At 46.0% G+C, this 23223-nt stretch overlaps 1 protein-coding gene across 3 annotated transcripts; it reads left to right on the top strand.

Annotated features, from left to right (window-relative positions):
• Window positions 1-45: 45 nt before the first annotated feature.
• Window positions 46-22970, top strand: WDR91 (WD repeat domain 91). Of its 3 annotated transcripts, XM_061476419.1 has the most exons (15): window positions 46-228; window positions 1987-2166; window positions 3749-3956; window positions 5301-5383; window positions 7879-8003; window positions 9920-10097; window positions 10376-10531; window positions 12621-12820; window positions 13249-13399; window positions 17345-17439; window positions 17742-17910; window positions 18792-18900; window positions 20412-20524; window positions 21273-21470; window positions 22358-22970. In XM_061476419.1, the coding sequence occupies exons 1-15, from the start codon at window positions 106-108 to the stop codon at window positions 22520-22522; spliced, it is 2253 nt and encodes a 750-aa protein (XP_061332403.1). In that variant the 5' UTR covers window positions 46-105; the 3' UTR covers window positions 22523-22970. The 3 variants fall into 3 exon arrangements, with proteins under 3 accessions (XP_061332403.1, XP_061332405.1, XP_061332406.1); XM_061476421.1 differs by lacking the exons at window positions 3749-3956; window positions 5301-5383; XM_061476422.1 differs by lacking the exons at window positions 46-228; window positions 1987-2166; window positions 3749-3956; window positions 5301-5383 and adding an exon at window positions 5407-5427.
• The last annotated feature ends 253 nt before the right edge of the window (window positions 22971-23223 follow it).

Here is a 23223-nt window from a genome sequence, read left to right as displayed (position 1 = left end):
TGCGCTGTACAGGCACGGCAAGGCACGCTGGGAGCTGTAGTTCCCCTGGCGTTGGGCCGGGCTCTTCCTTCCCCGCCCGTGGGCGGGCGGTGTCGTGGGGTGTCCATGGCGGCGGCAGCGGAGCGGACTGACGAGCTAGTGCGGGAGTATTTGCTTTTCCGCGGCTTCACTGCCGCCCTCAAGCAGCTGGATGTGGAGATCAAAGCGGACCGGGAGAAGGGCTTTCGGGTGAGCGGCGGCCGTTTTCCCCCTGCCAGGCGCGGGTGGCCGCCGGGGAGGGCGCGGCATCCGGGCAGGCCCAGGGGAGCCCTTCGCTTACCCGCTCCCGGGGCTGGGTGCGTGGATCGGACCGGGCGGCAGTGGGGAAACTCCCGGAGTCCCCGCGCTCCCCCGCTGAAGCGGCTTGCCTCAGGGCCCCCCCCCGCCTGGGCCTGGTGGGCCGTGCAGGCGGGACCCCTCTCGTCCCGGTGGCAGGGGCCGCCGCCCGGCCTCGTCGCCGGTTTTTGTTGGCGCAGCCTCCCGGTTGAGCGGCTTCAGTCGGTTTAAGGCTCTCCTCCTGCTTGGTTCTGAAGCGGCGTTAGCACAGGGCAGCGGCGGTGGACCGTGGGCTCCATCCCCTCGCCTGCTTTCGCTGCCGGGAGTTGTCATTCCCGGCCGGCTTACCCCCGCGCTGGCCGTGTCTGCGTGGCCCGTCCTAAACTGCTGTCCACGGACCTTGTGTCTGACCTGTGAACCACCAGAGGATTCTCAGTTTCGTCCCGAGAGGAAAGGTGGAGATGTGTGTACGAGAGAGCAGTGGCAGGCGGATGTCGCTTTGCCTGGAGCTGCTCTCAGTCATGAGGCTTTTTATCCAGCGGGTTTGCAGGTCTGCTCCTTAATTTGGATATCTGAAGCACCAGCTCACTTGCTGGATGGGTGGAAACTGGCGCGGGATTTGCCACCCTCAAAAATACAGTCCGTTGTGCAAGTGTCTTGTTCTGTAGCAGCAGTTCTGGGCACTGCATGTAGTGTTCTGAATAGTCAGATTTTTCTTTTAACTAGGACTGCAACCAGTATACCTCATTATTCATAAAGTATGTTGCTTTTATTTTTAGAGCACCAGCACTTTGCTAACTTTTAGAGGTCAGCAAACATTTGATTTAGTTGCAATGATATCAAACAAAATAGGACCGCTGGGGTCACAGACTGTCATTTCCTTTATCTGTAGGAAGCTGCAGAGGCTAGATGATGTCCTAAGGTATTAAGTGATGAGGGGGAAGCAAACCACATAGTAAACAACTTTGGTAGTTGAATTTTGTATAGGGTGCAGATGTTTTTTCTGATGCCTGTCTTGGCCATCAGAAGATCACTGAACAAAAAAATTGGTTTCCACACCACCATTCTGCCTTACTCATATGCAGAGATGATTTTCAAAGAAGCATGAGGACAAAAAGAAATCTGTTGCAGACTTCTATGCCTGCCTTGTTAGTAGATGATATTACTAAAGATAAAGGTACTTGAAAGATTGCAGCACAATGGACCTTCCTCTTTCTGTTGGCTAAATAGAGCTTTTTCAGTCTAAAAGTAATAAAATTTTCCACATTGCACTTAAGTTTTCAACATTTAATCATATTATTCCTGTTTCTTCATTATCAACTGACTTCTAAAAGAAGAGGAAAGTTTTGCTTGCTTGCAAAACACCCCATCAGCTGTGTTTAACAAAATGTGATTTTTTTTTTTTTTTTTTTTGTCAAAAATCTGTTTGGCTATGTTCTTTCAAGTTTCTTCTTTTTTCTTTTTTTTTTTTTATTTGTAAAGGTGCTCCAGAGTGGAAGAATGCTGATGCCAAATGCAGAGTGTTTCAAGGGTTAGGCAAGCAGCTAATGCATAAGTGCTGAACTGTAATATTATTTGTGTGGTTAAAGCTTCTCAGCATTAAGTTACAGAAAATCTCTTGTGCTGGAAGAGCCCTTGTGACTGCAGTTTCCCTTGTTTTGCCCTCTTTAGGTGGATAAGATAGTGGACCAGCTGCAGCAGTTTGTTCAGAGCTATGATCTGGCAGCCCTGCGGGATTACTGGAGTTATCTGGACCGACGTCTTTTCAGCCGTTTGGAAGATGTGTACAGGCCAACAGTGAACAAGCTGAAAACCAGCTTATTCCGATACTACCTTGTCCATACTGTTCAGGTACTACTTGTTTTTTAGGCTTTGTTTTAAACAAAGATCCTGATGTCTGAAATCAGAGCAATAAAATACCCTTGTGAGCCTCTGGCAGGCCTGATGGGTTAGGGGCAAGCAATTCACATGTCATACATCAGGAGTATAGTGGCGGATTTAGTGAAGACTCACATGACAACCTTGTAAGCAGGATAAAGGAAGCTCCAGCAAGAGGGTTACATGCTTAGCTGTGAGCAAGATACACTTGGACATGAAAGTAGGTCCCCCTCAGACAGGTTGGCTGTACTGCTAGCTCAGTCCTGCTCAGCCTCTGTTAATAAATTGGATACCAGGAGATACCACAAGGTTTGCAAATGCCTCCCCGTGGGGCATTGCTGTGAGAACAGAGGAGGACAGGAACAGTGCTCAAAGCAATCTTCATAAGTTAAAGAAACAGACAGGAAAAAAAGTCGCAAGCACCTGTATGTAGGTTGGAGTAGTCAATTGCTCTGATGCACAATGAGGAATGATTTAGCAGGCAGTGGTAGTGCAGGGGACTGACAGGCAGGATTCTCTGTTCCTTCCACTGTAACCTGCTGGCAGGACTCAGCTGGTCCTTCCAGGCACCACAGGCTTTACAACACCAAGAGGGTAAAAGGGGCCAGAATTAAAAAAAAATGACTACTCGCACCTCCATGGGAGCTCAGAACCAAGGTATATTTACGATTGTATTTGCTGTCACTGTCTGCTGTACCTTGTGACACTTTTGAGTTCTGTATTGACTCTCATTTATATATGGATCCTGTAATTATTCAGTCTTTGTCTAGCATTGTAGTTGGTGGAGTTTTATTTTATAAGAGAGTGGAGAAGTAGGCTTCAAATCTGTACAAGACAATTTGTTAGAGAAAATGAGTGCTTTTTTTGTTTGTTTGTTTGCTTTGAATCAAACAGAAAATAATGAGCTTAAAAGGGAGCAAAGATTATCCTATTGAAACTCCAGGAAAGTGAATGGAATATACTACACAGAGTGGGCTTTGGCAAACAGAACAGATGAATACCTGTAAGGAATTCATGTTCCATTTCTTGCCATTTAGAAGTGAAGTTTCCCCCTTGATTCCATTTTCTGACTGAAAATCTTTAATGATGGGTGTTGGTGGAGGAGTCAATCTAATGCACATTTCTGGAAATGTGCTTTTTTGTGTATTGTTTTGCCCTGTGCTTACCCGAAGGTGTGACTGTCGTGTCTGAATAATGTAGCTTGAAAAGGTTTCCATCTAATGCATCTGCTACTTTGGTCCTGTATACAAATGCTTATGTCTGACATCAGTGCACAGACTGCATTGGTTAGCTGGAAATCAGTATGATTAGTTTGATTTGCCCGTAAGCAAGACTGTGGTGACTAGAAAAAAGGTTGGATTAAGTGCATTTGCGAGCTTCTCCTACTGTGTTTGAGATTCTTCTATTCCCTGATGAATCTGTTAACTCTAACCGCTTGTTTTGTTGGGTGGTGACAGTATTTATTACTGTGTTTATAACACAGAGCAACTATTTCTAGAACCCATTTGATGGCATTAATGGAAGCATGAGCCCTGTTCTTCTTGCTGTGTTTCAGACCGGCCGCAATGACAAGGCGCAGGAGTTTTTCCTCAAGCAGGCCTCCGAGCTCCAGAACCAGGCAGAGTGGAAGGATTGGTTTGTCCTGCCCTTCCTCCCTGCTCCAGACTCCAACCCCACGTTCGCCACCTATTTCTCCCGACAGTGGGCAGATACGTTTATCGTTTCTCTGCACAACTTCCTGAGTGTCTTATTTCAGTGCATGCATATCCTTTTCTGCAACTAATAGTTAAATCTCCCTTGCCTTGGTGTTATGCTCACCATTAACAGTGGTGCCAAGAATATAGTATTACAGAACTTGCTGCTTTCAGGTTATTGTCTAGAGACAAGACTTAATAGGAAGCTGGTGTTTACCAGAGGATGTTGGAATGTTTATTGTTCAAATATCCGATGATGTTATATTCCCTGGGCATAAATAATTGTGGTTGTTGCTTGCTCTGAACTCATCCCTATGTTAATGACTAGAAATCTTGTGCGCATCTTGTTCTGAAACACTTTTTCCGCTTTGCTTGGCATAGTACAAACCAGGCATGCAGCCTTGGGTCATAGTCCACAACTGAGCTAGTAGCTCCTATTAAACCCTATCACTCGAGTGATAGCTCTCTATAATAGGGTAGTTCAGTGTTGGCAGAAATAATAGGTTTTGTCTCACACTACAGAGTTCTGACCTTGTTTGTTGGATGATTGGCAGGTTTGCGCTGCAGCTAGAGTACAGCTCATCTTGAACTGTTTCTTCAGTGTATATTAACGCTGTAATACAACCTGTTGTGTCCTTCACTTCTGGTATGTAAAAAGGAAGAATCTAAAAATCCTTGCAAAGCCTGTGTGAAATAGTGTTCTGGTTTTGGCTGGGATAGAGTTAATTTTCTTCCCAGTAGCTGGTGCAGTGCTGTGTTTTGGCTTTAGTTTGGGAGCAATGCTGATAACGTACTGATGTTTTAGTTGTTGCTAAGTAGTCTTACCCTGATCAAGGACTTTTCAGAAGTCTGTCAGGCCTTGCCAGTGAGGAGGGGCACGAGAAGCTATTGAGGGAGCAGAGACAGGGTACCTGACCCAACCTAGCCACAGGGGTATTCCATACCCCAGTACATCATGCCCAGTATATAAACTGTGGGGAATTAGAAGGAAGGGGCTGATCGTGGTTTGGGGATGAGCTGGGCATTAGTCAGTGGATGGTAAGCAGTTGTATTGTGCATCACTTTTTTTCTTGGGTTTTATTCCTCTCTCTTTCCTATTATAATATTTTACTATTATATTTTATTTCAATTATTAAACTGCTCTTACCTCAACCCATAGGTTTACCTTTTTCTGATTCTCCTCCCCATCCTGCTGCAAAGGGGGTGGGGGAGTGAGCAAGCAGCTGGCTGGAGTTAAACTATGGCTAATGGTTTGGCTTGGGTAACTACACTGTTACTAGTCTAATGGCCTTGCACATACTTCCTGCTAGTAGTACGGACTCGGACTAGGCAGCTTTGCCATTTTACAGGCAAATGGCAGTATGGAGTGCTGGCTTGTAGAATTGAGCCTGGATTTTCTTTAACTTTCCTCACCAGTTCCAGTCATTTTGAACTTTGAAGCTGAATGTCTTAAGAGCAGTCTTGTACAAGAAGAAAATGAATCCTTGCGGCATAAGGTCAGAACTGAAGTCACTCTTTTAGCTGCTGACTGCATGAGGCTGTGAGTTTTGTAAAATTGGTTCCATCTGTTCAAGACAGTTGCAATTAAGGACACTTATTCCAGGAAGATTCTTCTATAAGGCATTTGTTATTTCGGCTTATCTTTCAGCTGTGTCCAGTAAACTTAGGGTTGCCTGTTTAGGGTATTACTGTCCCTTCACTGGAGGTGACTGTCCCTCTCCCTGTACTATCTGGTAGGTGGCTAGATAATGTGCAAGCTCCTTTCCTGCTACACTACAAAGACAAGACAAGGTGAAACTAGTAGCAAGTTAGGAGCATATATGGCTGACTGCATGGAAACTTGTGAATAGCATTCAGTCACTTTCAGATTTTAGCTGATGGAGCAATAGAAACTGGCAATAACTTCTGCCAAAGAGGCAGAACTGTTTCTTCTGAGTAGCCAGTTCACTGTGGTTGACATGCAGTTTAGATCAGCTAATGATAACATTGTGAATGCCTGTTTTCCAACTCAAGACCTTGCAGTAAATCATGAGAAGGGCTGACCAGTTCAGACAAAATGTTGCCCATCTCCGTGTCTTATTTTTGGCAGTATCATCAGTAGATGCTTAAAGAGACTGTATGAATATGTAATGTGTTGTTCCTTTGCCAGTGTAATTTCCTGTTAAAGAGATTTGTGAAATCTACAGTTTAAGAGCTTTATAAGCTATAGATCACATGTGGATGACAGCATATAAGTGGGAAGCCTTATTCATGCAAGGAGGACTTTTAGTTCCACTTCCTCAAACATACCAACTAAAAACTTGCTCTGTATAAATACTTCAGTAAGTTTTGTGCTTTACCTCCTGTGTTATAAAACACTATGTTGTATGTTGTGCTTCCTGTTTCAACTGTTTTGATAGTTGATCAGGACTGTTCATTTGTCCTAAAAATGTTGAAGAGAATAATTGATTTCTAAATGGAGGCACTTTTTGTGAAAGGAAAACAAGGTTTGTTGCTGTAAACTGTATGGATTCAGTGGTTCAGGCAGATTTTGATAGGAGAATTCTGCAAAGATGGTCAGTAAATAGGGACAGCAGGATAAGGTATGTTTTGAAATTGAGCTCTTTTATTTCCTTGGTTTTTGTATTCTGTACTTTAGTCAAAGCTGCTTTTTGTGGTTTTGGGTTTTTTTGTTTGTTTGTTTTGCTTTGTTTTTGTTTTGTATGCTGACTGATATTTTGCAGACTGGATGAGTGTTCTCTGACAAATAGTAGAGGTAAAACTAGACTTCTTTTTGGAGAACTGATCAGGTCAGAAAAGGAAGAGGCTACCTATAGAATCATAGAATGGTTAGGGCTGGAAAGAGCCCTTCAGATACTGGAAGGCAGCTATGAGGTCTCCATGCAGCCTTGTCTTCTCCAGGCTGAACAGCCTCAACTTTCTCATTCTGTCTTCATATGGGAGCTGCTCCAGCAACCCTCATGACCTTCCTCTGGACTTGCTCCAGCAGCTCCATGTTCTGCTTATGTTCATAGAATTATAGAATAGTTGGGGTTGGAAAGGACCTGAAGATCATCTAGTTCCAACCCCCCTGCCATGGGCAGGGACACCTCACACTAAACCATCTCACCCAAGGCTTCGTCCAACCTGGCCTTGATGTTGAGGACATCAGAACTGCACACAGTGTTCCAAGTAGGGGTTTAAATAAAAAATGGTGTGAATGAATATTGAATTTGATGCTAGTTGAAATTAAGTAGTGATTCTGATTTCACTGTTGAAACAACACAAATACTGGAATAACAAGCTGAATTTCTGAAGCTCCTTTTTCTTGTAATTTCTTTCCTTAAATACTATGATGAAAGGAAAACGAAGAGTAACATCTGAAAAACAAATTCATGGAAATAGAAAAGCCTAAGGAACTGTTAATGTGAAAAAGAGTCACAGGCATAAAAAGATCTGTCCTGAGGTTCCTTTCTGCTGGGGGGGCGGGGGAGAAAAATAGCTCTTCCCCATAATGAGGTAAATCTCATTGTCAAGCTTGGGAAGGAGTTGGGCAGTGTGCAGAGCTGGATTTCAGGGTGACCTGATGGTGTTGGCTTCAGTACACTGCCAGCTCATCGACCCCTTAGCTGTGGGAAGATTACCTTCTAGGCTCAGTGCCCATACATCACTACTGCCAGTCACATGCATTGCCCTGGCCTTGAAATGCCTGCGCCATGTGGCTGATTAGCTTTGCTGTAGCTGGCTCTTGCTTCCCATCACCATTAATGTCCCTACAGCAGCAGTTCAAGGAGAAGAATGAAGGGTTTTAAGTCGGCCCCAGTTTCATGTGTGTAAAGTACTGACTGTTTTGACTACTTGGACTAATGTGGAGCTCAGCTAGTGAGAACAACTTTCTTCTGTCCACATCCTTGAGGGTTGTTGAAATAAAAGGAGCAAACAGCCTCGGCAAGTGGGAAGGAGGTGAATCTCAGTGACCCTCTGTTTATTTGGCTCTCTTCTCTTGTTGTAGCTGTTTGCTTTGCAGGCTGAATCCTCCCGCATGAAGAAAGAGGAAGTGGAGGTGGAACAAGCAGTCATGCATCACAAGTTGCCTGCATATGTGGCCAACATGGATCGACTAGGGGACTCTGAGCTGTGAGTGCCTGCAAGGGACAGGCTCTGCTGCTTTTAATGGGTTAGGGAGGACCCTGAAGGGTCATTTCCATGTTTCCTGCCCTGCAAGTCAATGCAGAAAGGCATCCAAGTAAAATTTCTGGTGACCTAAGTGGTTTAATGGGAGAATTCATGATGGGCATCTCTCACACCATTTGGGAGAGAGATTTTTGCCAATCAGTAAGAGCCCAAGCACACATGGAAGTGATTCTGCTCTGCTCTCATCAGCAGGGTGGTCTGGGCAGCCAGGGTACTGATAGCAGTGCAATACCCAGCTGTATTGCTCAAATAAAGTGGATTGTCTCTTGACTCTTACTTATGTTAGTGCTTGCAGAGCAGTAGGTGAGTGTCCTATGTTGTTCTGTAGCCGCTGTTACTGTATAACCCAGAGGGGTCATTATTATAGAGATGCTTTCTTACTTTTGCAAAGTCAAGGAAAAAGGAGCTTCTCTTCTGTGAGGCTCAGAATTCTTCATAGACTTGCTGCAGTTAAAGTGTGTTCTATAGCTGCATCTTCTGTATTCTGATCTGTGGAAATTAGGCAACATACACAGCGATACAGCTTGTTTAATTGTTTCTTTTTGCCCCATTATGCAGTCATGCAAAGCAGGTCTGGGAGTTTGAATTCATTGTGTTAGGGATTTATTTTTTTTCTTGCTTTAAAAAGATCTGAAAGCAGATGTATCTATCTCAGCACAAGGTATTAGTAACTGCCAGGGCTTTCACTTTCTCATGTTCTTCTTTCACTTCAGATGGGAGGGGGATTGATAAAATTGATCTGCTGACAAGGACAAATAAAAATTTTAGCAGTGACCACACACAAAGTTTTAATTTTAGTGTAAAAATTGTCTGATTAAATAGACCTAAGTGTCCGGTGAACGATTTAGATAACTGCTCTGCACTTTCTGCATGAGACAGGCTACAGAGTTTGAGATTATTCTTGTTTGTTTTGTTTAACCTCTTAAGTGGAAAACCCTGATGTTCATCTGCACACGTGGGGGAGAGCAACATGGAGGATGGGATCATTTATTCCCATATTCATATTTGCCCATTTGCATTGGAAAAACTTGTCTAAGAAGTGGCATTTTTTTTTTTGTGTGCAACTTCTCTGTTAGTCTGGGGGCTAGTTCTGGTTGCTTTTTCCGTGTCTCTGCTCAACCCAAAACCCAACTTTGGTAGAAGTGTTCCTTCCTAGAACAGAGAATGGACACAGTGAAGATGATAATATTCCACTTCTCCTGCATGCTGCTCTGCTCCAAAGGAGCTGTAGCAGGGTGAGGTCAGACAATTATGTTCTGGGAAGCAGCTGCTGCTCTTAGCGTTGTGGGCTGAGCAGGGAGTACTGATTACTGTGTGTAATCACAGAAATGGGCCTAAAATTTCTTGTTGTCTTTGGGTCCAGTTTTTGAGATATTGAGGGCCTGTGCTTTAGAGTTGCTGAACATGACTTGCTAAATATCTGAGGGTATTCAGTGAAACAATGAATACTGAATGCCCCTCAAAGTAGGGCTGTGTTACACTTTGAATTGGGAATCACAGCTGAATAGGTTCTTTGGAAATCTGGATTCCCCTGCCTTTCCTTTGAGATCTTTCTAAACTCACCAGATGGAGTGGAAGGAATTTGAGGTGCCCCTTTGAGCCTGCAATCTGAATGGCATCTCTGAGAAGTGAGCTTTGGTTACAGTAATTCTAATGTTCTGCTCCAGGAACCAAGAGGGTGTTTTAAAACAGTGTTTTAATGCATAGTGGTCCATCAGCTTGGAAAGGAACATCACTGCTCCAGTGGGTCAAACAGCTGGCACTTGTTGGGTGGTCTTTGAGGTTGTCTGGCTACACTTTCATATTCTGTTTGGTGTTTTTGTTTGGCTTGTGTTTTATTTATCTTTATTTTTTATTAGCGATATGACCTGCAGTCAGAGGGGTACTGCACATTCTCTCCAGTCCCGGGGAGGCTTTCTGTCCTCTTTTCTTTCCCAAAGTAAAAAGAGCCCTTCCAGACCAGCCCATCCAAGTGGGGCTTCTCCAACACAGACCAGCAGTATGCTGCTAGGAAAGAAAGAATCAACAAACCATCAGGTAATTCTCAACTGGGTTTGTTGAAAGGTGCTCAGTGTCCAAGGTGGTAACTTGCAGCACAGCACTGTTGCAAGCTTTTGTGTGCACCTGAAAAAAAGAAATATACTTTCCTTCCTTGGAACCCTTGGTGGGTTTGAATGCAGCACAAACACAGCTGCTGTTGTCTGGGAGGCTTCTGGAGCCCTTGCAGATGCTTGGTTTCTTTGTCTCCCCTTTTGCTCTTTGCTTTGCAGCCTAGCAGAAGTGTAACTTGGCCAAATTGTTCCTCTGCCTTCCAGAGTGCCAAAGGAAAAGAAGGAGCACTGAGCTCTAAGGACGGGAAGAGCCATTTCAGTGGCTTAGCAGGTGAATCGAGTTCCCTGCAGCAGCGGCAGAAGCGTTTGCAAGAGCATGGGAAAGAAAGGAAGGAACTTCTGTCAAAAGGAACCTTCCAGGTACTGGGTAACACTGTAAGGTTGGGAGGCAGAGGGCTGGTATTTCTGTAATTTGTTGTGCTAATTGGTAAAACAAGCGCAAGTGTTCCCATTCAGCTTCTGAATTGCTACTCAGATCTAGCTGTATCACAGGTTAATCTGTAGTTAATCAACTCCTTCTGCATTTGGTTTACTTCTGTGTCCCTGGAAGGGAATCGGCATTGACATTTCAGATGGAAGAAGAGTTGTCTTTTCCCATGATACTTTCAACAGGCTGGTCCTAGGGAGGGTATATTTCATCTACCTGAATGGTCATGTTCAAATATCTTGTTATAATCCCCATTCCATTAACCAAGCAGTGGACTTGGCTCACCCATCCTGCCCAAGTGAGTTCTCTCCCAGTTTGTGCAGGCTCTGCGTAGGACAGATAAAAATTGATAGAAAGTTTTCCTGGGTAGGAGTAAAAATACTGTCAGCAGCAAAGTTTGCTTTTCTGAGGTTTTTGCATTGTATGTTGCAGTTTTGCCTGGGGGTGTGTGCCCTGCTTTCTAATCAAATAAAATAAAAAACTGTGTCTTGGAATTTAATAATGAAACAATAAAACCGTGTCTTGGATTTTAACCACTGAAGGTCAAAAGACTACTACCATTCACATGTGTATTTTCTGGCTTTCAGAAGCCATGTGGTCAAAGGATACAGAGCACAGGAGGAATGATGGCAACATCTTAGTCATGTTTACTTTGGCTGTATGAGACACCGTGCCTTGGGGGAGAGCCGGTGATGAAGGACTGTTGCTTATTGTCCATATATGTGGCTTTTCTATGGTGGGGGGGGGAGTGGTGCTTTAGAGAGGAGATGTTACTTCACCAGTAAGCGTTCAAAGTTACGAGAGAACCTTTCAATTAATGTCTCATCTAAAACACTTTAATTAAACAGTGGCTGGAAAATTGCAAAGCCTGGTTTCCCAATAAGTATTCGTTGACTTTCCTATTTTTGTGATGATCCAGCTTAAGACAGTGTTTTCGTGGCTTTGTAAAAGCTGCTTCTGGTGCTCTTGGGGAAGCTGATCCTGTTTGTGCTCAACACGTGAGCAGAAAGGAAACTGAGAGGCAGCACAGTTTCTTTCACATGAGTCTCATTCACTGGTTATCTTCTCACATTAACTAACATAGAGAGGGGCATTCTTGGATTTATTTCCCATTTTTTTTCTAGCTTTGTGACTTTGCTTGATTTGATTATTCAGTGTGTGACCTTGAATCATGTTGCTCAAGATGTGAAGCTACTGTAAATAAGGCTGTATTAGGGATCAGGGATTCAAAACCGTCAATACTAACACCATTTTGGGGCACTTCATCTTCAGAAGATGGTTTAGCAGAGGAGTGCTTACGGATGTCTTACTGGCTTATGTGCTGTATCTGTTTCTTGGTCAGCTTCTGGTAGTAAGGGAAGATAAAGCTGCTTTCAAACACTGTACTGCAGTACAAATCTTGTCTCGTTCATATACCTTCACTTTCCAAAATTCCTTTTATGCTGTCTGCCCTATCAAATTGGGGTTTAAGCTTTTGGCCTTGAGTCTACCATTGTCCTCAGTCAGTTGGCTGCAGCTGTTGCCTCATTGTGCACAAATTCAGTCCCTGGCAGATGAGGATAATCCATCCACTGGGGCTTACCATCCATCAAGAGATTTTGTGCAGATTACTGAACTGCAAATTATACCAACCTAACTTACACTGCTGAGTGCAATCGTTCCTAGAAATATGTCTATTTCCTTGTAAATCTGTCCCCTGATGGCATCAAAATGGGCCTCTGGTACCAGCTGATGTACGCCAAAGCGATGTTGTGGTTGGTTTTAAAGTGTATGGCTGGGAACATGGAGGGGGATATAAGGGACTCTACAACCAAGGAAGCCATATTAAATGATGCAGTTGTGCAACACACCATCATTGTGCTCAGAAAGGTCCCTGGCAGAACGTGTGTTGAGCTGAGAGCGCTTCTTTTCCAGTGTAGCTTCTTGTTTTTTTTTTTTCTCCCAGCAGGCTGGGGTGGCTGAAGAGCTTGATCTGGAGGTGCTGCTGCTTCCTTGTATTTCACACAGGATTTCTTCCTTCAGGGCCAAAGTGCTGAGAAGAAAACAGATATTAGCACAGCTGAGATGGAGCCATGCTCAGAGCTGCATGCAGAGCAAACAGAGACTTCAGCCAAAATGCCTGCCAGCAATGCAGAGGCTGTGGGTGTCCGGCAGGAGCAGCCTTTCATCGTTCTGAGCCAGGAGGAGTATGGGGAGCACCATTCATCCATCATGTACTGCAGGTAATGGACTGGCAGAAGAAGCCTCTTGTAGAAGGCTTTGTAGAGGCCGTCCAGCCCCTTTTCCCAGCCTCTGTTCTGTCCAGCACATTGTGTGTGTACCCTTGGTTGTAGGGCAGTAAAGTTGGCGTGAATGATAATAGCCTGTAGGTTGTGCAGTGAGAATGGACAGAGATTTTTGTGACTGGGAGATGCCAGCCAGGAAGAAACTCCCTAGTAAAGCAAGGTGATACTGCTTAAGGGCGTTGTACTTTACATGTGGAGCTTGGTGCTCTTCATTGTGGAAGGGGCAGGAAGTGGTGCAAGGAAGTTCTGATTCCTGCAGAAGGAATTGGTGTGTGGCCAGGAGAGGAAGGATTACTGGGGCATATATTCACATCTAAGAACTTCAGGGAGAGAAAAAAATCCAATCAGTTTCCTTCTGCCCATAGGGTTGATTGTTCTGGACGGCGAGTGGCCAGCTTGGATGTGGACGGGGTCATCAAAGTGTGGTCTTTTAACCCCATAATGCAAACTAAAGCTTCATCCATTTCCAAATCTCCATTGCTGTCTCTGGAATGGGCAACCAAGCGTGATCGGCTGGTGAGTAGTTTGTGTGTAGAGGCTTGAGAAACATGTCAGATGATTTAGGGCTGTGTTGCTGCCCATTAACTTCTACATAGTTGCATTGTGGAAAAGCTCAGGGCAACAGCTAGTTTCCACTTAGTGGGACATGGGGAACTGAAGTCTAAGAAAACTAGAGTGAGGAGTGTACTCTGTGTATTCAGCAAGGAATTCACTGGTTGCCTCTGAGACAGAAGTTCTGAAGATGCAGTGTGAGTACAGTGGCAGATTAAAAGCAGCTCCTTTAAGAGAAGTGCCTCTCTTCAGGCAGAGGAGGCAGCCACTTGGCAGGTAGAGACAACCTGGTGCAATAGCCCATGGGAACCCTGCAGCAGGGATCTGTGGGGCTTTATTCACTCACACCCTGGGCGAAAAGCAGAGTAGGGGGGAGCATGGGTGTGGTATGCAGGTGTGAAAAGGGCTTTGTGGCTAGTTTTATACTGGTGCCTTATGAATTGGGGGTTGCTGTGTGCATAAGGAGCTCAGGGCTTGTTTAAATATCATGACAGTTTAAATGTTTCCCTATAGCGCTTTATTTTTTCTGATTCTCTTAGTGGAGAGAGTACAGGCCACCAGATCAGGGTGAGGAAGTTGACAAGGCTTTCTACAGGCAGCTGAGAGCGGCCTCACAGTCACAGGCCGTGGTCGTCGTGGGGGATTTTAACTTCCCTGATGTTTGCTTGAAGGACCACTCGGCAACCCAGCCACAGTCCAGGAGGTTCCTCCAGTGTATGGATGATAACTTCCTCATGCAAATGGTGGATGAGCCAACCAGGAGAGGAGCGCTGCTGGATCTCATCCTCACTAACAAGGAGGGTCTGGTCAAAGCAGTAAGGGTTGAGGGCTGCCTTGGTTTCAGCGACCACGAGATGGTGGAGTTCAGGATCTTGTGTGGCAGGACCAGTAGAATAGCAAGTAGAATTGCAACCCTGGACTTTAGCAGGGCAAACTTTGGCCTTTTCAAGCAATTGCTAGGGGAAATCCCATGGGCAAGGCTGCTTGAAGGTAAAGGGGCCCAAGATAGTTGGTTGGCATTCAAGGATTGCTTTTTCCGAGCTCAAGATCAGAGCATCCCCACATGTAGGAAGTCAAGGAAGAGGGCCAGGAGACCTGCCCTGGGAATTGCTGGGTATGCTCAAGTGGAAGAGGAGAGTTTACAGGTCATGGAAGGAGGGGCTGGCCACTTGGGAGGAATATAAGGCTGCTGCTAGAGGATGTAGGAAGGCAGCTAGGAGGACTAAGGCATCCTTAGAATTAAACCTGGCGAGAAGGGTCAAGGACAGCAAAAAGAGCTTTTTCAAATACATGACAGATTAACACCAGAGGCAATGTAGGCCCACTGATGAACGGGATGGGTGCCCTGGTGACAGAAGATACAGAGATGGCAGAGTTACTGAATGCCTTCTTTGTCTCTGTCTACTCTGCCGGAGGCAGTCCTGAAGAGCCCTGTACCCCTGAGACCTCAGATGAAGTCAGATCAACAGAGCGGTTTGCCTTAGTCGTTGAGGAATGGGTTAGAGACCAGTTGAGCAATCTGGACATCCATAAATCCATGGGTCCAGATGGGATGCACCCGCGGGTGCTGAGGGAACTGGTGGAAGTCATTGCTAGACCACTCTCCATCATCTTTACCAAGTCTTGGGAAACGGGAGAGGTGCCTGAGGACTGGGGGAAAGCAAATGTCACTCCAGTCTTCAGAAAGGGCAAGAAGGAGGACCCGGGTAACTATAGACCGGTCAGCCTCACCTCCGTCCCTGGGAAAGTGATGGAACACCTTATCCTTGGTGCCACCTTAAGGCATATCAAGGATAAGAGGGTTATGAGGGGCAGTCAACATGGCTTCACCAAGGGGAAATCATGCTTGACCAATCTCTTAGCCTTTTATGAGGAAATAACAGGGTGGATGGATGATGGCAGAGCGGTGGATGTGGTCTGCCTTGACTTCAGCAAAGCATTTGACACAGTCTCCCACAGCATCCTCACAGCTAAATTGAGGAAGTGTGGTCTGGATGATCAGGTAGTGAGGTGGACTGTGAATTGGCTGAAGGAGAGAAGCCAGAGAGTTGTAGTCTATGGGGCGGAGTCTAGTTGGAGGCCTGTAACTAGTGGAGTGCCTCAAAGGTCAGTACTGGGACCAGTATTATGTAATATATTCATCAACGATTTAGATGAGGGAATTGAGTGTACTATCAGCAAGTTTGCTGATGACACTAAGCTGGGAGGAGTGGCTGACATGCCAGAAGGCTGTGCTGCCATCCAGCGACACCTGGACAGTCTGGAAAGTTGGGCAGGGAGTAACTTGATGAAATATAACAAGGGAAAGTGTGGAGTCCTGCATCTGAACCCCAGGTTCCAGTATAGGCTGGGGAACAACCTGTTAGAGAGCAGTGTAGGGGAGAGGGACCTGGGGGTCCTAGTGGACGACAGGATGACCGTGAGCCAACACTGTGCCCTTGTGGCCAAGAAGGCCAAAGGCATCCTGGGGTGTATTAGAAGGGGGGTGATTAGTAGGTCGAGAGAGGTCCTCCTTCCCCTCTACTCTGCCCTGGTGAGACCGCATCTGGAATATTGTGTCCAGTTCTGGGCCCCTCAGTTCAAGGACAGGGAGCTGCTGGAGAGAGTCCAGCGCAGGGCAACTAAGATGATTAAGGGAGTGGAGCATCTCCCTTATGAGGAAAGACTGAGGGAGCTGGGTCTCTATAGTTTGGAGGAGACTGAGGGGTGACCTTATAAGTGTCTATAAATATATAAAGGGGGAGTGTCACGAGGATGGAGCCAGGCTCTACTCAGTGGCAAACAATGATAGGACAAGGGGTAATGGGTACAAACTGGAACACAAGAGGTTCCACTTAAACTTGAGAAGAAACTTCTTCTCAGTGAGGGTGACAGAACACTGGAACAGGCTGCCCAGGGAGGTTGTGGAGTCTCCTTCCCTAGAGACATTCAAAACTCGCCTGGACACATTCACACATTCCTGTGTAACCTTATCTAGGTGTTCCTGCTCCGGCAGGGGGATTGGACTAGATGATCTTTTGAGGTCCCTTCCAATCTCTAGCATACTGTGTACTGTGTGTATAGAGGAGCCTTAAATTATATGCATTCTTCTGAGTCCTGGAGCTGTTGCTAGTGTTTCATGAGCTCCCTTGGTGAAGAGACTGGGCTGTGTGCGAAGGCAGGCCTGCAACCAGGGGAATATTGCATACATTCTGGCACTGACAATGTGTTACTACTAAACCCCATAATGCCACCTGTGAAGAGCTGGTGCTATAGCTTGTCTTTCTGAGGAAGTTGTCCATGCAGTTGGTTTGATGTTTGTTCTGCTTTGTGGAGTTTATTTCCTGCTTGCCAATAGGTTTTTTTTTTTAATTTATGGGGATTTTGCAGCAAACCAGGCTCTCAATTAAGAAGGATCTGGCTTGTTTAGTTTCCTATGGTAATGCATCCCTCCACGGTTTTACTTTTGATTTAAATTGTAGCACCACTTGTAAAGCATGTGTGAGCCCTTCTGGGTGACTTAATTCTCTGCTCTATGAAAGGATGTGGCTTCTGCTAGTTTCCTCTTAAACTTAAGTTGTTAATTCTGTGTTACTCTTTCCTTGCTCCCCTAGATATTGAGACTCCATGTAAGTCTGGCATCCTATAATGTTGAGCCATAGTCTAGAAAGTAGCTTTTAGTCCACCTTTTTGTCTATTGGATCTTTTTCTTGCTGGAAAACAGTGCTTTTACTTTGACTTCTGTGGCTTTGAGGTAGTCTTACTCAGCATGATATGCAGAGGAAGACAGGATGTGCCCTAATGGGGGGGCACAGGAGTGATGTTTAATCTGAGTGCACAAACAGGAAAAAAAAAGTGATGTTGATTGTTGGACAGTGTCATTGTACTGTTCACTCACATTCCTTTCATCTCCTCCTTGCTGGTTTCAAGCTATTGCTTGGCAGCGGGGTTGGGACGGTTCGTCTTTATGACACAGAAGCAAAGAAGAATCTCTGTGAAATCAGCATTGATGAAGACATGCCCAGGTAACTCTGGAATACTGGTTTTTGTATATAAATATTGCTGGTTTTGACTGTGAAAGGGTAGGTGAAGTCTCAATGTTCCCACTGCTTTCCTGCAACTGGAGGACTGTAACCTTTGTCCAGAGGGCAGTCCCTGTCTTGAGCAACGTAAAACTGTTTAGTTAAATGGGAAATGTGCAAAATCAGTCTAAGCATTTGAATTCTGCCCTCCTGTACAATGCACCCTGTCTGGGAGAGCTTGTAGTTGAGTGTTGTGCTTGAGGCAGCTGCTGAAAAGGCAATTCAGACTGTTTGCTATGTTTCAGGATCCTCTCGCTTGCCTGCAGCCCAAGTGGTGCCTCGTTTGTGTGTTCTGCAGCAGCCCAGAGCCCCATCTCCCACATGGACTTCTCAGCAGTTAGCTCTGGGGGCAAAAGCATGAACCAAGTTCCTGGGAAGCTGCTACTGTGGGACACTAAAACGATGAAGCAGCAGGTACTTGCTTTCTTGTCTCAGACTGCTTGCTTAGAAATGAGCGTCTTCTGTTTCAGTGTGTAGGAGCTCTCTTTCTAAATTATGCTGACTTTCCTTTAAATCCTCTTCTTTTAGCCCCCTTCCTGCTTTCCCCTCTGTCACATGCAGGAGAAAAATGAATTGCGTGAGCAGCTTTGGGGTTTAGGTAGAGGTTTTTGTTTTCTTGGTATGTTGTGTTTTGGGGGGGGGGGGGTGTGTGTGTATTTTTGTTGTTGTTTTTGTGTTTGTATTTTTGGTTTTGTTTTTTTTTTCGGAGGGGGGTGTTTGCTTTGTGCTTTTTTTTTTTTGTGGACTATGCTGCCTGCGTAGTTTATGACTGAAAACGTTCCAAGTGGAGTGAATGATTCTTCACTTCTGCTCAGATTTTCTCCAGTTGAGCTATAGTGAAGGGTTTCCCTTGCTATTTCCACTGCCCTCCCTGCTTTTGAGTGAAGTGCTTCATTCAGAGGTTTCATCTTGTGTTATCTTCTCCATTGTTTCAATTTAAATGGGTCAGATTCTGGCAGGAAATCCTCATTCCATTCCTCACCTTTTCTCTTAAGAAATGCTGTCCCTGATGTGTAGGAGAAAGCAACATACTCAGGCTAATGCCTGCCAGAAGCTGGGTTTGCAGCCTTGAGACCATGGCCAAGAAAGCTGTGGCTTGGCTGACGTGAATTGTTGGGTTAGTGTCACAGTAAAATGCAGCTGCCAGCCTTAAAGCCTATAATTATGAGAGGTAAAAGGTTCCAAACTGGAGGAGTTCTTGCTGCTAGATATAGTCTTCCTTCCTCCCCTGGAGATCAGCTCCTCAGCACCACAGAGCTCTGTTTCTCAGCATTAATGCAGACTTTCCCTTCCAGCTGCAGTTCTCTCTGGAGCCTGAGCCCATTGCTATTAACTGCACAGCTTTCAACCACAATGGCAACCTGCTGGTCACCGGTGCTGCAGATGGGATTGTTCGTCTTTTTGGTATGGTGGAAAAGGCCCTGGGGGGGGTGTTGGTTGACATGCAGCTGAACATGAGCCAGCTTGTGTCCAGGAGGCCAAGAAGGCCAGTGGCATCCTGGCCTGTGTCAGCAATGGTGTGGCCAGCAGGGCCAGGGCAGTGAGCATCCCCCTGTACTCAGCACTGGTGAGGTCACACCTTGAATGATGTGTTCAGTTCTGGGACTCTCAGTGCAAAAGAGATGTTGAGTTGCTGGAGCAGGTCCAGAGAGTGGCAGCAAAGCTGGTGAAGGGCCTGGAGCACAAGTGTGATGAGGAATGGCTGAGGTAACTGGGGTTGTTTTGTCTGGAGAAGAGAAGGCTCGGGGGGATCTTACCACTCTCTACAGCTACCTGAAAGGAGGACGTAGTGAGGTGGGGGTTGCTCTTTGCTCCCAAGTATCAAGTAATAGGGGAAGAGGAAAAACTGTGCCAAAGGAGGTTTAGATTGGATATTAAGAAAAATTTCTTCACCAAAAGGGTCATCGAGCATTGGAACAGGCTGCCCAGGGAACTGGTGGAGTTGCCACCCCTGGAGGTATTTAAAGGATGTGTAGATGTGGTTAGGGATGTGTTTTAGTGTTAGACTTGGCAGTCCTGGGGTAACAGCTGTATTTGATGATCTTTAAAGGTCACTTCTAACCTAGATGACGCTGTGAAATTGGGCAGTGAGGTGGCCCCTTGGTGTCCCTAGCTGGCTACCCCTAGCACCCTTCTTCTGCCAGCAGGGAGGCAGTTGTGGGACACGCTTGAACACCAAGGTGGAAGCTATTTTCTCCCCGCAATAGCTCTCAGGAGGGAATTGTATTAAACCTTTTTCCGGGCAATACTGGCTGGCGACCTCGGTAGTGCTGCTGGATCTGTTGTTTCCCTCCTGCTGAGGAGGAGAGTTGACTTGCCCTGGAGCCCTGTGGTCTTGGGTGTGCCATGTAGCAGTACCACTGCCAGAGGCTGAGTCTTGAGGAAAGGAATTAATGTGTAACCTTCTAGTTGAAGGTCTAGTTTCCGATCTGTCTTTCCCTGAGCAATTTCTGTTTCTCAGGTTTTGTCCTCTTCAGCCTGTCCTTGCAGTAAAGGCAGTTTGGGCCTGCCTCTCCTATGAATGCGAACAAGGGATCTGCTTTTGGCCTGGTTGCTGAGCTGGAGGCTGCAGGCCTGTGTCTAGGAGGACAGAGCTGGCAGCAGCTGTGAGGGTGGAGAAAGGGGGGAGAAGAATAAAGGTGTCAGTGGGGCGTAGATGCAGAATGCCTGCAGTTGACAGTGAGCAGCCCTGTAAAGTTAGGGGAAGAGGTGCCTAATTACAGGCAATGATTTTTTTTTGTGATCAGTGTGAAAGCCACATGCAGGAGGATAAGCACAGGGTGCTAGGATTGTCTCTTGAGCTCCCACAGACTGGTTTAGAGGGCTGGGGCAGAGACCTTATGAACGTAAAGGACTTCTCTTCAGCTCAGTTCTGTGCGAGTATGAGTTGTGTTCAGTTCTGGCTCTCCCCTCAGATATGCAGCAGCATGAGTGCGCCATGAGCTGGAAGGCACACGATGGGGAAGTCTACTCTGTCGAGTTCAGCTGTGATGAGAACACAGTCTACAGCATAGGCGAGGATGGCAAGGTAGGCTCTGGGTGACCTTCTACTGCTCAGCTGAGTGAGATACCTTCTGGAGTCTTCTCTATGTGGTGGGGATAGCAGTAAAAATAGCCTCAGAATCTGGGGGTCTGCGGGCTGCTGACTGTAATTTCAGTGTGGAGCACCATCCTGCTCTGTGCAATTTCTGTAGAGAGAGTGGCTGGAAAGTATATTAAAAGCTGGAGCTGCCTCAGACCTTGTCTGCAGATCCTCCTATTGGTAACATCCGCTTCCTGGGGAATCCATGTGAAGATGACCTTTCTGTGCCCCTGACATCACCACATTACAGATCTGGGGATTCACCAAGGAGCAGGTCTTTGACCACTTTGTATAGATTTCCTTGTCAGCAGCTCCCTTATAGTTGCTTATAATAAAAGGCTTCAATTTCTGCAGTTCCACAGTCTTGAGCTGTAGAGATGTAGCTCAGGGAGGGATCCACCTGCCTGAAGGTGGGGCTGGTGAGAGTTAAGTGAATTCCCACCAGGGTACTGCATGCAATGTGGAAGGACGCATAGGCAGCAGTACTAGTGGAAGGTAGAGCCTATGCTTGCCTGGATAGTAGGCAGTCTGCAGCCTTTGCGGCTTGCGTTTTATAGTCACTTAGATACGCATGTCAAAATGCCATATTCTGTTTGTGAGGAATAGCCAGTTGGCTTAAAAGAGGAATGGCCCCTCTGCTTTCATCCCAGTCAGTGTAACTATGGGCTTTTGTAATCCCTTTTTGTCATTCTAGTTTATTCAGTGGAATATTCACAGAAGTGGCTTGAAGGTGTCTGAGTACCATCTTCCCACCGAAGCTACGGGTCCTTTTGTTCTGTCTGGGTACAGTGGCTACAAGCAAGTCCAGTTCCCACGAGGAAGGCTTTTTGCTTTTGACTCTGAAGGCAACTATATGTTGACGTGTTCCTCTACTGGGGGAGTAATTTTTAAAGTAAGTCTGAGAAGTGGTGGGGAATGCTCTTACGCATCCGTACAAGCTCTTGTTACAAGGCTGCAACACCAGCAACTAGAGGCTCTTGAGCAGCATGTACCCATCCCTGCTCTGTGAAAGCTGCTGCTCAGTTTGATATGGTGTTTAGCAAGTGTTTGAACCCCCTGTACGTGGTTAGCTTTCTGTATGTAGGCAGAGTATGGATGCTGCATGTTCTTCAGCTTAGCTGCAGCAGTTTTCCTTAGTGCCCAGGTGCCTAGGATGAAGTTTTGTGTTTTTTTTTTTTTAATGTACTGACACTTGCCAGTTCATTGCAAAATTTGTGATTGTTGGCTGATGCTGATCTTTAATCTGCCTTGTGTGCTTGCTGCTACTATGTTAGTCCCAGCCTGATTATCTGCTCTTAGTGTACACTGAAATTAAGGGTAAGGCTGAATGGTTCCAAGTACCCAAATTTCTGTGTCACCACAACAGGTGGTTACTGATTGCAGTCCCCTTGTCTGATTCTTTAGTCATTACAGGTAAGTATAAGCCATTGCAAGGCAAATTAGAATTTTTACTTTGCATCTGGGGCATTCAGAGCACCCACACTAATGTGAGTTATAGCTTAGGCCTATGTGCTCCTCATCAGTTTGTGCTCTTAGACTGCCTTGCTCAATTCCTGCAGCTCAGCCAATGTCAGAAGCTGAGAACACATGCTTCTGTCATGAGACTGGAAATCTAATTCTGCGTGTGTGCTGCATACTCTCAATTTCTCTCTGATTTTTGGCTTAATTATGTATGCTGATAAGGATATGGAGTCTGTAGCATGCTTTGGCTTCTCCTGTTGGTGCACTGCCCCAGCTGAAGAAGCTTGCCTCCTTAAAATCGTGTTTTCCTTCTTTTAGTTAAATGGTGAGGAAAAGGTTCTGGAGAGCTGCCTTTCCCTGGGAGGACACAGAGCTCCCGTTGTCACAGTGGATTGGAGCACGGCCATGGACTGTGGGACCTGCCTCACTGCCTCTATGGATGGGAAGATTAAATTAACAACCTTACTGGCTCAAAAGTCTTAACTTGGATAGTGATGAAGGGAAAGAGCAACAGCCTTGACAGAAACAGTGTTAACTCCACAGGAACAAACTGCATGGGAGAGAGAAGGCAACACAGTCCCTCTTCTCATTGTAGCTTTTGTCTCGACAAACATTAAATACATTTGCCAAACCACTGTGCAACAGAGTGCTGATATGGGACCAAATCAGTGGCAGCACTGAAAAACAGAGCCTCCGCTGACCCATTACAGCAGCTGCGATCCCTCTGTTGGGGAATCTTGAGTAGCACGTCGCTAGAAGGCTTGGTGTCTGCAACGGTTGCTGCCATCTTTGTGCCTGGCAATGCTGGATACAGTCTGCAGTTGTTTTGTCTCTTGCCAGACACAGTTACAGTTAAGAGGAGGTCAGACTCAGGCAAAAGGTTTGTGAAGAAGGCAGGAGGTCTGTCCAAATAAGACTGGGCCTGCATGAACGTATGTATCGGTATGAGATGTCTGGATCAGCGGAGACATCTGTGCGTTAAAAACACAGCGTCATGGAGGCTGGAAGTGGCCTCATCTTGTCTAGCCCTGGCCTGGCCTGCCCAGAGCAGAGTCAGGCAGGGCAGGTCATGCAGGGCCATCTCCAGTCTGGAGCATATCCAAGCAGGGAGACTCCACAACCTCTCTGTGGTACAAATATAACTCACCAGCAGACTGAGCTGGTCCTCCAGCCCATGGGCTCAG

The sequence above is a fragment of the Pezoporus flaviventris genome, unplaced genomic scaffold, assembly GCF_033815535.1.
Source record: "Pezoporus flaviventris isolate CSIRO_AGI_PZ_B2104156 unplaced genomic scaffold, CSIRO_AGI_Pfla_v1 ptg000096l, whole genome shotgun sequence".
Taxonomy (NCBI): Eukaryota; Metazoa; Chordata; class Aves; order Psittaciformes; family Psittacidae; genus Pezoporus; species Pezoporus flaviventris.
Note: the sequence above shows the minus strand (reverse complement) of the source record. Positions and strands in the feature narration are given on the sequence as shown.